The sequence below is a fragment of the Rhincodon typus genome, chromosome 3 (genome assembly GCF_021869965.1).
Source record: "Rhincodon typus isolate 14 chromosome 3, sRhiTyp1.1, whole genome shotgun sequence".
In the NCBI taxonomy this organism is placed as follows: Eukaryota; Metazoa; Chordata; class Chondrichthyes; order Orectolobiformes; family Rhincodontidae; genus Rhincodon; species Rhincodon typus.
The window spans coordinates 96,086,335-96,101,974 of NC_063334.1; the positions used below are offsets into that span (position 1 = coordinate 96,086,335).

General features: G+C 39.9%; 1 protein-coding gene across 7 annotated transcripts in view; it reads right to left on the bottom strand.

Moving 5' to 3' along the window:
* ankra2 (ankyrin repeat, family A (RFXANK-like), 2) overlaps window positions 1-15,640 on the bottom strand; it is a 34,995-nt gene that overhangs the window by 17,714 nt on the left and 1,641 nt on the right. For 4 of the 7 annotated variants that reach the window (XM_048593059.1, XM_020511381.2, XM_048593069.1 and 1 more), the window contains exons 2-6: window positions 7,759-8,084; window positions 5,034-5,192; window positions 4,453-4,518; window positions 4,222-4,319; window positions 1,056-1,181 (exon numbers count right to left, since the gene is read on the bottom strand). In XM_048593059.1, coding sequence (XP_048449016.1) covers window positions 1,056-1,181; window positions 4,222-4,319; window positions 4,453-4,518; window positions 5,034-5,192; window positions 7,759-8,047 — 738 coding nt within the window. In that variant the 5' untranslated portion in view covers window positions 8,048-8,084. Of the gene's footprint in view, window positions 1-444; window positions 580-1,055; window positions 1,182-4,221; window positions 4,320-4,452; window positions 4,519-5,033; window positions 5,193-7,758; window positions 8,085-8,223; window positions 8,843-15,640 lie in introns of those variants that run through there. The other 3 variants (XR_007261355.1, XM_020511382.2, XM_048593066.1) reach the window with 3 other exon arrangements.

Here is a 15,640-nt window from a genome sequence, read left to right on the forward strand (position 1 = left end):
CACTGACTGACCATTGTCTACTTTCACCCCAGTAACTATGCCTCCCCTTTCTTTTTCACACCAGGCCATGCTCTTCATGCACATGCAGTGTGATGGCTGTGTAAGCTCCTGGAACAGGCAATATTCATATTGATAGAGCACTGTGTCACACAGCAACATGCATCCTCTTTGTTCCCCCCACCGCCGCCGCCCAATATCATGTTTAGTTATTTCCCACAGCCACATATTTCTACTTTTCCTTCTGTACTAAAGCTTCCCCTTCAGTGACAAGCTGTCTTGTCTTCTATATTGAACTGCCACCCGAGAAGCTGATGTGTCATTGTTACACAGTTGGGTGCAGCAACGGCCCAGCAACACACTAAATGTTAACTAATGCACAGTCACCTTATGCATTTCTAAGAAAAAAAAACATAGACAAGGAGGCAGCAAAATCTGTGTACTCACCTGGATCTGAGGCACAGGATCAAAGTCGTCAGCTCACAGTTGAATGATGCAGTGGAGTTTCTGAAGCGTTGCATACCTCGATGGACATAACTTATTGGAAAGGGCATGTAAATTTCTCCATCTAAGGAGCGAGGACTTAATTGTGAAAGTTTATTTCAAAAGCGAGAATCTGATTTTTGGACGCTTGCCCAATTAACTCATACTCACCATTATTTTTGACGCTACAGTGAGTGGAAAATCATGCCTATTCTATCCACAAACCCTTAAGAGAAATTAAACTTGGCAACGTGGGAAAACTTAATTAGCATGTATATCTGAAATGTAAAACTGCTCAAGTTTGACGTTAATGACCACCCGTACTGATATTATTTCAGCTATATTAGATTGTCAGGCTCAGCAATGGCTTCCAAATTTCTCAGAACATATGTTTTGAATGAACAGAAGGTAGAGAAACTAGAAGGGTTTATTTGATAAATGACAATAAATTCAACATAAACTGTTCCCAGCTGGCGGTTTTACTTTCTACTGAATTTATTTTTAAATTTTGCTTAAAATATTAGTTCTATGTAAAAAGGAAAAATATTGGCCAATAGATTCCTGATATTACTTACCCAGTCATATTCATTCACATCACACCCATAGTCAAGCAGCATGTTTACAATATTCGAGTAGCCTTTACTGCTGGCAAGTGACAGTGCACTCTCTCTCCCATTTGCTAAAAGATGTGGATCACCTCCCTTTCAAAAAGAAACACACAAGTTGCAGTTTAACTTCAAAAGCATAAAACTAATAGATGGCCGTAAGTCAAAATGACACACAGGGCACACATTTTAAAAGGCAAAAGTCATAAATTAACTAGTCAGAAATAAAATTATTTACAATATATAAACATCAGTTTGGGTAGATTACATTTTCAGGATTCAGCTATTTTAGTAGATATAAAAAACTAATTGGGCATATTCAAAGATTGTGTATGTGATGTCACGACATGACTAAATTAAAAGACACAGAAAAGGACGCTGGGCCCAACAACTATTAGGCTATAGCACTGAAGGCTTCAGCTCCAGAAAGAAGGAAAAATAACACAGGCTTGCATTCATATAGTACCTTTCATGATCACCTCAAAGCACATTACAGCTAATGAAATACTGTAGAACTGTAGTCACTGATGTAACGTAGGAAACTTGCTCATAGCAAGCTCCCAAAAATGGCAATGGGTTAATGGCAAGATAACTTGTTTTTGTGATGTTAATTGATGTATAGATATTAGCAGATCAACCCCACCCCCCACCATCCCAACTCAAATCCCTGGTTGTCTTTGAAGAATTTTCTAGACGCATAACCACCACCATCTTGAAGGATAAGGGATACATGGAAAAACCATGGCTTGCAAGTTCTCCTCTGAGCCACTCACCAACCTAACTTGGAAATACATTGCTGTTCTTTTACTGTCATTGAGTCAAAATCCTGGAACTCCCTATCTAACAGCATTGTGGGTGTCCCTACAGACTAAGAGATTCAAGAAGGCAGTTCACTACCACCTTCTCAACAGCAACTAGCGATGGGCTCTGCTAGCGACACACATATCTTGTGAATTAAAAAAAAAATTGTGTATGGGATCTATCTGAAACAGCAGGTAGAGTTGTGGTTTAACTTCTTATCCAAAGGACAGAAGCTCGGATAACAAAAACAAGAACAAATTTAGCCAGCCATTTACACTCCTTTTGGCTAATTCTGCAATCATCAGGAATGGGATGCAAGAAGTGATCTTAAGAAGTTGTTCAGTCTAGGGTGGCAAAGAGCCCAAATAAAATCAATCAACAGGGATCTGGTGGGGATGCGGTATTGCATCTATTGGCTTAAGTCATACTTGGTATACAGGAAAATTGTTGTTGTTGGTGGCTAATCATATCAGCCTCAAGAAATTAAATAAATTTGCAGCAAGGTACTCAATCAATGACTAGTCCTCCAACATAAGATTAATGAGGATAAGCAGTGGATGTTGCCTATATAGACTTTACTAAAGCATATGACAAGGTCCCACATGGTAGGCTGGTCCATAAGAATAAGTCACATGGGATCCATGGTGAGTTGGTAAGTTGGACACAAAATTGGTTCGGTCATAGAAAACAGAGTAGTCATGGATGAGTGTTTTTCTGACTGGAGGCCTGTGACCAGTGATGTTCCACAAGGATCAATGGTGGGACCTCAGTTGATTTGGATGAAAATCTAGTTGGTCTAATTAGTACGTTTGCAGATGACATGAAAATTGGTGGAGTTGTGAATAGTGAGGAGCAGATATGATAGCAACATTTAAGAGGGGTTTAGACAGACATGAATAGGCAGGGAATAGAGCAATAGGGACAGACAGATTGGATTAGTTTAGAATGGCATCGTAGTTGGCACAGACATGGTGGGTCAAAGGGTCTGTTTCTGTGCTGTACTGTTCTATGTTCTATAAGATAGTTAATGAACATTCACTAGCTAAAATAAAAACACTCTCTCCACACTGTGTAGAATCTACAGAATGTACTACATTAACTGCCATGGATTCTTTGGCAGCACCTCCAAAAATTTCAGCCTCCACTTATTTATATGGACAAGGACATAAAAGAACATCGCCTAGATGCCATCCTGACTTGGAAATATTACAATATTCTTCATCGCTGGATCTAATCCCTTGAATTTTCTACCTAACAAGCTGTGGTAATTTTTTTTACACGTGGACTAAAGTAGTTTACAAAGGCCACACCATCTGTAGGGTATTACAAATGAGTGATAAATGCTAGCCTGCCAAAATGCACACATCCCAAAGAACAATTAAAAGCAAGGACATCCTTTGCACACAATTTTATTTGACATTACTGAATTTTGTTGAACTCTGTAGTCTACTTTTCCTTCTTACTGCTGAGTTGAACATTTAGCTAATGTCTGCAATCAATTGGGTCAAGATTGATTAAAAAAACACTATTACCAACATAAATCCAGCTGCTCCTCAATACCCTTGTAGGTAAATATAGTACTATTATAGTGCTCTTCCATGCAGATCATTGAATGCCCAGCTGAGCTCATTAATTTTATTGGAGATGCAATTTTAGCACAACTGTATTGAGACAGGCTCAGGTTCAAAGTTCTCTCAGTTGTTTGCAGAATGGGTTGAGGCAAAAATGTTGTGAAAGAAGTTGTTGAATCATCTAACAATAATTGTTTAAGCTCGCACCTAGAAAGCTAACACCATTAAGTCATACTTGAGAAAGCACCTTCAGAACAGGACATAAATGAAAAAGAAACAAAAATGAACTCTAAATTCAAAATGTTGTAGAACAGGTGCATTACAAGTCAATGTTTTTCTGAAGAAGGGTCTCGACCCGAAACGTCAGCTTTCCTGCTCCTCTGGTGCTGCTTGGCCTGCTGTGTTCATCCAGCTCTACACCTTGTTATCTCATAATGTTAGACTGGCACTAATAAACTACATTGTAACAACTTTAATGATGATTTCTGAAATTATGTTGCAGATTAATGGTTAGGGACAATTGGCTAAAGTTTTTAGCATTTATTCTCATGTTTGGTATTTTGTGATCACAATCAACATCAATTTCACCATCAGTAAATTAAGTAACACACAACCCAAAATAATATACATCTTCATTGCCTATTCCACTCATTAAATAAAAGGGAACCTAAGTCTAACTTGTTTATTTTGCTCTCTAATAATTACATAATTGATTTTTAATTTATTAAAGCTATTATGTTAAAGAACAGAAGTAAATTCCTTACATTCTGTAGTAAAAACTCCACCACAGCAATCTGCCCATGAGCTGCTGCCCACATCAACGGTGTAAAGCCTTGCTCATCCTGCATGTTTAGCAGATTGTCTAGAAAAGTAATAAATTAGAGGATTTCATTCAGGTCTACAGTCTTATACACAAGATCAACAGGCATCAAGGTAATTTTATAACTTATGCATCTAACTTGTACAACATAAAAACACAAGCTATAAGAACTTACCTTGCTCTATACGGCTTGACAAATATATTAATTCCCCTTGCGCAGCCAACTGATGTACAGACAAAGCTATAAAAAAACACAATAACAAATTAATGCCCTATAGAAACCAGTTAAACTATTTAGCTAAGGCAACTTATTCCACAAAGCTTCAATTAAAGTATTATTTTCCTTAAAACAGACGATGAATAAAACCACTTCTTTTCATTTTAATTTCTGGTTTTCCTCAACCACTGTGGAGCCTATCACCTCATGCCAGTACATACACATACTGGCTAATGAAACAGAGAGCACATTGGAAGCCTGCGAACAGATTTGAATATTTTGCTAGCTACTGAAAAGGACAAACAAGAGAAATGGAATTTGATACATTCAGTTCAAAGTATAGGGAATGTGAAAACTAACCATAAAAACATTTGGCCCATTCTTTTGTAAAGCAACAACTGATTTGGACTTTGATATTAGTGAACTACCTAGTCTTCGCGCGTTCATGCAATAAACCTCTATTATTAAAAATTACATTTAGCAAGTGTCAAATCCAAGATCATTTGGATGCAAATCAATTCTGTTTATACAAGACTCACAGTGCAAGAGTAAAGGTGCAGCAGAGATTTCATTGCCACGATGTTTGTTAGTCAGAGTTGTCGACTGTTTAATGGGTGAGAAATGCTTGGTCACTGATGGTGTGTAGACATGTCTTACTTGAATTCCAGGAGAAGCAGAGGTGTGTATGTTGCACTCAGCTGTAAACAACAAGTTAACACCTGAAAATTGACCTTTATTTATGCAAAAACTAATTGCACACTAATCTGCATCAGAGGAGCAGGAAAGCTGATGTTTCGGGCCTGGACCCTTTTTCTGAAGAAGGGTCCAGACCCGAAACGTCAGCTTTCCTGCTCCTCTGATGCTGCTTTGCCTGCTGTGTTCATCCAGCTCTACACCTTGTTATCTCATGTTCTCCAGCATCAGCAGTTCCAACTATCTCTGCACACTAATCTGTTCACACACTAATTACAATTACAAGCAAATTACAACAGTTTCTACATGTATGAAATGTAGGATTGACTGAAATGTGGTTGAGGGCTGGGTGGAGATATGTAAATTGATCTTCCCAAATAGTCAGAATGTTTCTAAAAAAAACCAAGAGAACTGCAGATGCTAGAAATCTGAAACAAGCACAGTAACTGCTGGCAAAACTCTGCAGGTCTAGCAGCATTTATGGGGAGAAAGCAAAGTTAACGTTATGGATCTGGTGGCAGTTCTGAAGATGGATCACTGGACCTGAAACATTAACTCTGCTTTCTCTCCACAAATGCTGCCGGACCTGCTGAGTTCTGCCAGCAATTTCTGTTAATCAGAATGAGACTTATTTTACTTTAAATTATTGCTTTTATTTGTGCCTCTCTTCTACTCAGTGATCAGGCTACAGAATAACGTAACAACATTCCCTCTTTTCCCTGCCCGCACAATGCAAAAAAAATTAAAGAAGACAGTTGGTCTTCTTTTATCTCTATGCAAGTGAATCTGTTTTGAGAGCATTCAAATCTATCCCTAAGTGCCATACAGTCAGCAAGCCACACAGATGCTTGCCACTTTAGTACCCAATCTTTCCATTCAGAATTTGGGAATAGAAAGAAGATATTTGAGTTTACAGATGATACTACACATGGTGATACATGCAGAAAATTGAAAAAGATGATTGTTTAAGCAACTGGGCAGAATAATAACAAGTAATTAAACTGGAACTGCAGTCTAAATGAAAGATTGTAAAGGAGGAGAATGAGCAGCAGCTTTGAAGGCTCAGATCTGCAGATACATAGGACAATTAAAAGAATAATAGAATGTTGGGTTAGTAATCCATCATCCCCTAAATCTTCTGCCCAGCAGCTCCAACAGTGCATCACTTCTTCAATACTGAAATAGATGTCAACTTTGTTATTTGTGCTCAAGTCCTGGAGTCTGAATAGAATCCACAATCTTATGACTTTGTGAGCTACCATAGCTAACAAAATGGAAGTAAAAGCTTCTCATTATGTTCCTGTCCATCTATTGTAAGATGTTGAATGCAGAATTCCAAATATTTACAATGTTTGTTTAAAGTATTTGAAGTACCTATTTTAAACTTATAATTCACAAATAGTAACGTGCCCTACAACAAATATTCTATACCATTAATCAAATCTCTTCAAATATGGAATATTATGCAGCACGGTGGCTCTGTGGCAAGCACTGCTGCCTCACAGCACAAGGGACCCAGGTTCAATTCCGCCCTCAGGCGTCCATCTGTGTGAAGCTTGAACATCCGTTTAGGTGCTCTGATTTCCCTCCACAATCCAGGTTGTGTAGGTTAGGTGGAGTAGCCAAGAGGAATGCAGGGTTACAGGGATAGGGTACGGGGTGGGGCTGTGTGGGATGCTCTTCACAGGGTTGGTATGGACTCGAAGGGCCAAATGGCCTGCTTCCACACTGTAGAGATTCTATGATTCCAACATGTACACCTTTTTGTGTAATATAGTAACCAGCACTGAATGGTCCACTTAGATCCTAAGCATCACTGCTATTAACACTTGTAGTCCATTGTTCTGGTTGTATCCCCATAGGTTATTAAAACGCATGCTTCACATCTTTTCAAAGCCTAACTGACGTGTCCATTGTATATTACCCTTGTATTTCATCCATTTTTAGTTTTCTTTTACAGGTTAACTTCCACATTTCCAAATTCACGAGTACCTTTTTTATAATAAACATAAACATAAACATAATCTATAACCTTTTCTTGTTGGCCTCATCTTTCCCCTTTGTTTTCATCAGTCCTGTAAAAGGGGCACGCTTTATTTCATTCTCAATTTATTAATATCAAGTTGTTTTTACACTGGCACCTTTAAAGTAATAAAACGCCCCAAGGTTCTTCCTGGAGATATTATAAAACAAAATGTGACACAGGGCTAGAAGAAGATATTGGGGTTAATGATCAAAAGCTTGTTCAAAGTGTTAGGTTTTAAGGAACGTCTTAAAAGAGGAATGCAAGATAGAGAGGTGGAGTGGTTTCCAGAGCTTAGGATCTAGGCAACTGAAGGCAATAAGGAGTAATTAAAAACAGAGATGCTGAAGAGCCACAGATATGTTAGAAGATTATAAGGATGTGAGCGGTAGCAGAGACATGTCGAGGCCAAACCATGAGGTAACTGAAAACAAGACTGAGACTATTAAAGTAAAATTATACATGGTTTAACTGCAAGTCAATGTAGCTCAGTAAACAAATATTTTCTGAGTTCTTGAAACCAACTAAAATCCTTGCATATTACCTACCTTTGAATAATACAGAGGCAACTTCTAGATCAGAGTTCACCTGATCTTGAATATTTTTACTCTCTTCTTCATTCAGAGATTTTACAAACCGAGAACAGACATTCATATCAAATCTATTTGGTAGGACAAATTTCATTCCCATGGCAACATTCTGGGAAGGACCACCATTTTCATTAATTTCTGCATGAGGCTCCAGCTTGATATATGGAACTTCAGCAAAGGAGGATTGATTCTCACTTCCATCTCGAGAAGGGTCAGCTTCAGCAGTTAGGTCCTCTACTGCAGACATTCCTGCTCTGCTCAGTTGGTACAATCTGCTACTCCATCTGTTGGTACAACATTGAATTACAGCAGTTTAGCATACATGAATTTGAACACTTGAATCTAACAATTTAAAGAATACCATGAAGACAATGCAAGATACACGAAATTAGCAGTCATCAGTTCATTTAGTAGAATTCTTACCATCGAGTCAGAAGGTTGTGAAATCCCGTACCAGTCCAAATCTTGACAGCACAGATCTAGGTTGATGTTTCAGTCCAATAATGAAGAATTGCTGTATCAGCAGAAAGACTGGTAATATTCCAGAATTGTTCTTACGTGTTTTTAAATCTGCTTATAGGTTATATGTCAATTAACTGACCTTTTGGATAATAAACCAAGGTTCTGCCTATTTATGCCATTGGTCTCTGTACACTACTGCATGCTGCCCTTGAAACGGCTACATGAGTGAAGAGACTGTCACACATCTCCTTTTGGAATGTGCTTTTACAAAGAAGGTCGGGAGAGAGATGTAGTAGTTTTTGTCAAGGTTTGTCCCAGCAACTCCGTTATATAGGGCTCTGTACAATAGGGGACACACACAGAGGAAAACATCGACTGCACCGGAGGACCATCAACTTGGTGAAAGATGATCTTTGGTCTGCCCGAAACTTGTTGATCTTCCAGTGTAGAGATTTGAACTTAATTACATGTTGCTGACTGGCACATTCCAAGGTCCAGGACTATGTGCTGAGGGATGCACTGAAGCTTCATGCAGCTGCTGCCAAGGAACAGTGGGTCAAGACCACCATCTGAGGTCTTTCTGTCAAAGTACAACAAGGGTCCGTCAGTTGTCATACCTTCTCCGTGCATCAAAATGAACATAAATTGTTTCATGCGCAAGTAGAAAATGCTTTTTTCCTTTGCAACTGTAGAGAAGCTCTGAGAAATGTCAAAATTTCAATGTTTTGTTTGTTTTTTCTGCTTTGCAAAGATTGCCCAGAACTGATTTAGAACCTTCATAGGTACTTATAGATTATTTTTGTGAATAAAATATATTTTTAAGATAAAAATAAATGAGAGGAGAAATGAAGAGACCACTGACACATCCTTCTGGAATGTGCCTTGAAGAGGTCTAGAGAGAGATACATATGAAAGATGCTCTTTCGTCTGCCTGAAATGCATTGATCTTCCAGTGCATCTCAGACCTAATGTACTAACTTATAGACCCCTCATAGCTTATCTTAAAATGTATACAGTTTCTGGTCATATCGGTAAAACGTTCCAATTTTTGCTTTTGGTTGAAGGCACCCAAGAGTGCAATGCTCAAATATAATTTTAAAAATCACATTTTTTATGTTCCACAGTGTCTGATTTGAGCTGTTTTACAATGTGCTTATAGATAATTTATGAACAAAGTACATTTTTGGAGAAAATATGAGGATAAAAAATTCTAAAAGATACAGTAGAGATAGGCCAATATCTAAGGCCTTTCCGTCATGATATCCTGAGTGTCTGTTAACTTGTAAAACCCCTCGTAGCTTGTGTGGAACATAAATAGTTTCTTGTTTCTTGTTCTAAACTAGCAAAGGTGAAGTAAAAACTTACAGACACATGAGAAGGAACTGATTAGTGAGCAAAGTTGAAGAATTTTTACTTTCTACACATCTTCAGTTTATAATACAATAGTAAGGTTAAAGTTAAAGTAACTAAATCAGTTCGGCCAAGTGGAAAGCCTCCTGTGGCATATGTGAAGTCGTGAGCATTTCTTGTGATCTAGACAAGTTGATGTGCAGAAAGTATCACCACTTGTACAAGTTCAAGCTCCAGGTTTCAGAGCTTGAACAGTGGCCAGAGTCACTGTGGTGCACCCATGAGGCAGAGAACTACATAGAGCCATTGCATGAGTGTCATACAACATGGAAACAGATGCTTCAGTCCAACTCATCCACACCAATCTGACCTCGTCCAACTTGTCAACATTTGGCCCATATCCCTCTAAACCTTCCTATTCACACACTTGTACAGATGCCTTTTAAATGTCAGAATTGTACCCACTCTCACCACTTCCTCTGGCAGCTTGTTCCATACATGCACCAACAACTGCGCAAAAAAGTTACATTCCTCCGCCCCAGGTCCTTTTAAAATCTTTCCCCTCTCATCTTAAACCTATGTCCTCCAGTTTTGGACTTCCCTCACCCTAGGAAAAAAATACCTTGGCTATTCACCCTATCCATGCCCCTCATGATTTTATAAACCTCTATAAGGTCATCCCTCAGTCTCTGATGCTCCAGGAAAAAGAAGCCCCACACTATTCAAACTCTCCCTATAGCTCAAACCCTCCAACCCTGGAAACATCCTTGTAAATCCTCTCTGCACCCACTCAAGTTTAACAACATCCTTCCCTTAGAAGGCAACCAGAATTGTATGCAGTATTCCAAAAGTGGCCTCACTAATGTCCTGTACAGTCACAACATAACATCGCAACTCCTACACTCAAAGTTACGACCAGTGAAGGCAAGTGTGCCAAATATCTTCTTCACCATCTTGTCTTCCTGCAATTCCACTTTCAAGGAACAATGCACCTGCACCCCCTAGGTCTCTTTGTTTGGCAACACTCCCCAGGGACCTACCATTAACTGAAAAATTCTGCCTGGTATGCCTTACCAAAATGCAATACCTCACATTTATCCATATTAAACTCCATCTGCCACTCCACAGCCCATTGGCCCAGCTCATCAAGGTCCCGTTGTACTCTGAGATACTCTTCTTCACTGTCCACCAAACCACCTATTTTGGTGTCATCTGTAAACTTACTAACGATACCTCCAAAATTTCATATCCAAATCATTTACATAAATGACAAAAAGCAGTGGACTCAACACTAATCCTTGTGGCACACCACTGGTCATAGGCCTCCAGTCCAAAAAACGTTCCTTCACCACCACCCTCTCTCTCCTACCTTCAAGCCAATTTTGTATCTAATTGGCTGGCTCCCTTTGATCCCATGTGATTTAACCTTAGTAACCTGACTACCATGTGGAAACTTGTCAAATGTTTTGCTGAAGTCCATCGAGAGGTGGCCACACGAAGTTAGGGCAAATAGGCAGATAGGGATTGGGTGATTGCCAGACAGTCCAAGGAAATCAGGCTGCAAGTGCTGGAATGCCCAGAGGTCTCATTTACTAACTATATTTCTGTTCTACATATTGGGTGAGGCAATGGATCCTTAGTAGGGTGCATGAAGAGCCAAGCCAGTGGAATCATGGGTGCCACAGCTGTACAAGAGGGTAAGAAGAAAAGTAGAAAGGCTGTATGCAAAGAGGATTCTTTAGATAGGGGAACAGACAGGTGTTTCTGCAATGCGGCTCCAGGTGGTGTGTTGCTGCTTTGGTGTAATGGTCAAGGTTGTCACAGAACGGTTGCAGGACATTCTTTTAAGGGAAAGCAAACAGCCAGAGGTCATGGTCTATTTTTGTACTAACAGCATTGATAGGAAGGAGGATCCTGCAATCAGAATTTAAGGAGCTGGGTAGAAGACTTGCAAACAGTACTTATAAAGTAGAAATTGTTGAATTACTCCCACGTGCAAGTGAGCACAGAAATAGGATGATCAGACACTTGAACACGTGGCTGGAAACATGGTGCTGGAAGGAGGGGTCTAGATGCTTGGGCCAGGCTCAGGAGAGATGGCACCTGTACAAGGTGCACCTGAACAGGACTGGGACTGGGAGCAAGTTCCTTCCAGGATCTTTTCTAGAGCTACTTTGGAGGGTTTAAATTCAATCAGTAGAAATGTTGGAACCAGGAAAGAGTTTTAGAAAGTAATGCCAGGGTGCACAAAATGCCGGGAGAGGCAGATAGCATTAGAATAGAGAATCTAAAGTTAATATATGGGGTCAGAGTAAGGGAGAAAGTAGTGGAATCTAAATCAGGGTTACACTGCAGGCATGAAAATACACTAAAGAATAGTTACTAAGATTAGGGAGTTACAAGCACAGATTGCCATGTGGAATTATAATGGTATACTGGCATACATAAGAAACCTGGCTCAAGAGTTTTTATGGATGTTAAATACTCCTGGTTACAAAATGTTCAGAAATTTTAGGAGAGGGAAGAAACAAGTAGGGGCGTTTCTGAATAAGGAAAACATTGCAGAAAGATGATGTTTCCGAGGGTACAAGGACAGAATTGATTTACTAAGAGCCATGAAGTAAGAAAAGTGCAATTATGTAGTTGGTATAATCTTTAACCAACAATTAGTGTGAAGGAAATAGAGGAACAAATTTGCAAGCAAGTTACAGAAAGGCATAAACAACATATAGTAGTTATAACAGGATCTTTAATTACCTAGATACAGATTGTGATAGAGGTAGCGTAAGGGGCAGTGGGGCGGGGGGAGGGGGGAATCCTAGATTTTGTTTAGAGAATTTCCTTACAGCAACGTGTAAATTCCAACAGGAAAGGGGTACTGCTAGATCTGGTTCTTGGGAATGATGCAGATCAAAGGACAGGTGGGAGAACTTTAGCGGACAGTGATCATTGGATCTTTCTTGTCCATGGGATGATGGCATTGTTGGCTAGACTAACAGTCATTGTCAATCCAAATTGCCCCGATGGCAGCTATTAGTTAACTACATCGTTGAGGATCTGGAGTCACACATAGGTCAGACTAGGTAAGGACGGCAGATTTCCTCACTAAAAACATTAGGTTCATAAGAGATAGTAGGAACTGCAGATGCTGGAGAATCCAAGACAACAAGGTGCAGGGCTGGATGAACACAGCAGGCCAAGCAGCATCATAGGAGCAGAGAGGCTGACGTTTCGGGCCTAGACCCTTCATCAAAAAAGGGGGAGGGGAAGGGGGTTCCGAAATAAATAGGGAGAGAGTGGGAGGCGGATAGAAAAGGGATAGAGGAGAGGATAGGTGGAGAGGAAACAAACAGGTCGAAGAGGCGGGGATGGAGCCAGTAAAGGTGAGTGTAGGTAGGGAGTTAGGAAGGGGATAGGTCAGTCCAGGGAGGACGGACAGGTCAAGGGGGCGGGATGAGGTTGGTCGGTAGTTCATAAGACTTAGGATGACAGTGGAAATGATATTTGTAAATCCAGAGAAAGAATAATCAGTTGGTGAAAATTGAGTGGGGAGGCGATGGCCTAGTGGTATTATCGCTGGATTGTTAATCCAGAGACCCAGACAATATTCTGGGGACCCAGGTTTAAATCCTACCATGGCAAATGGTGGAATTTGAATTCAATAAAATATCTGGAATTAAGAATCTAATGACGATCATGAATTCATTGCCAAATGTCAGGAAAAACAACCATCTGGTTCACTAAAGTCCTTTAGGGAAGGAAACTGCCATCCTTACCTGGCCTGGCCTACATGTGACTCCAGACTCATAGCAATGTGGTTGACTCTTAATTGCCCCCTGGGCAATTAGAGATGGGCAATAAATGATACCTAGCCAATGATGCCCTCATCCTGTGAATGAATAAAGAAAAAAAAGTCAACTTCAACAGGTCAAGAAAGAAGCAGGTTTGGACACACTGGAACCAAAGGTTGTCAGGAAAAGGAGTAGCTGAATAATGGGCTACCTTTGAAAATGTTATGGCTTGGACAGTCAAAATATATGCCATCAAAAAGGAAAGATAGGATAAACAAATCCAGAGCTCAATGGATTACAAAGGAGATAGGAATGAAGCTAAAGATAAAAAAGTGTGCTTCTGACAGGCTTCCAGTGGTAAAAACATTTGGGAACAAGCTGAATACATAAGGTTCAGAAGACATGTGAAAATACAAATGAGAAAGAAAGTTAGATTATGAAAAAAGACTTGCAACTAACGAAGTAAAATCCCGATGCTTTCTCTAAGCACATCGATATTAAAGGGTCATAAAATGAGAAATAAAGCTGATTAGAGATCAAAAAGGGTATTTAAACATTAAGGCAAGAGGCATGGCTGAGGTGATATATAGCTACTTTGTACCTGTCTTTACCAATTAGGCAAATGCTGCCCAGGTCATGGTCATGGTTACGGTTAAAGAAACCCAGTCACTGTAAGGATTTAAAATTGGTAAGGAGAAGATACTGGATAAGCTGTCAATACATAAAGGTGATAAGCTGCCCAGACTGGATCAAACAATATTGAATCAAGTGAGAGTGAAAATTGCAGAGGCACAGGCAATAATCTTTCAATCTTCCCTGGTTTCAGGGGTGCTGCTGGAGGACTGAAGAATTGCAAACAATATGCTTTTGTTCAAGGAGCATCAGAGGGGCAGGAAAGTTGACGTTTCGGGTCAGAACCCTTCTACAGAAGGGTCCCGACTTGAAACATCAACTTTCCTGCTCCTCTGATGCTGCCTGGCCTGCTGTGCTCCTCCAGTTCCACACTGTGTTATCTCTGACTCCAGCATCTACAGTTCTCACAATCTTTGATGCTTTTGTTCAAGAAAGGTAGTAAGGATAGGCTTAAAATTACAGTCTTTAATTTTGTTGTTGAAAACTTTTGAAAATAATTATTTGGGATAGAATAAATGTGTCATATGGAAAAATGTGGGTTAATTTGGAAGATATTAAGGAAAAATTGTGTCTAACTAACTTGCTGGAGTTTTCAAAGAAATGACAGAGAGTGTTGATAAGGGGAAAGCCTGTTGATGTGGTGTACATGGACTTCCAAAAGACATTTGATACAGTGCCGCACAGTAGAATTGTGAGAAAAGTGATATGGCATGGGATGAAAGTGACAGTAGCAATATGAATACAAAATTAGCTCAGTTATAGGAAACAAAGAGTAATGGTTAATGAGGCTGAGGGGAGATTGATATAAGTTTTCAAGATCTTGAGGGGTCTCGACAGAGTAGTTAAGAATAAGTTCTTCCTGCTCATAAAAGAATTGAGAACCAGGTGACAGTTTCCAAATGTTTTTCAAAAGAAGCAAATGTGAAGTGAGAAAGTGGTAGGGTTTGAAAATGCCCTGCTTGGGAGTACGGAGGAAAGCAGATTCAATTGAGGCATTCAAGAGGGCATAGGATGATTATTTGAACAGAAACAACATGCTGGGTTATGAGGAGTCACAATCAGTCAAATGGCCTTCTTCTGCACCAAAACAATTCAGTGATTCTGTGAACAGGAACCTGAGATGAATGCCTGAAGGGAAAACACTTGTCAGGCTATGGGAAACAGGCAGAAGAGGGACTAGTTACAGAGCTTTTGCAAAGAGACAGCATGGATACAACATGGGCTATCTTCAGGGCCATTCAGGTGCAGACACACATGGAACCATACATGGAGCCAGAGCAGCACCCTCCATGGGTTGTGTCCAACCTGGATCTGGAGACAGAAAATCAGAGTCCTTCTGAGGAAGGGTCACTCGACCCAAAACATTAACTCTGATTTTTCTCCACAGATGCTGCCAGACCTACTGAGCTTTTTCAGCAATCTGTTTTTGTTTCCGATTTACAGCATTCGCAGTTCTTTCAGTTTTTATCTGGACCTGAAGATGTCTATCCAGTGAATTATCAATGCAGGCTCACGAGATCCTCTGAGATAACAAGGTGTAGAGCTGGATGAACACAGCAGGCCAAGCAGCATCAGAGGAGCAGGAAAGCTGACGTTTCGGGTCT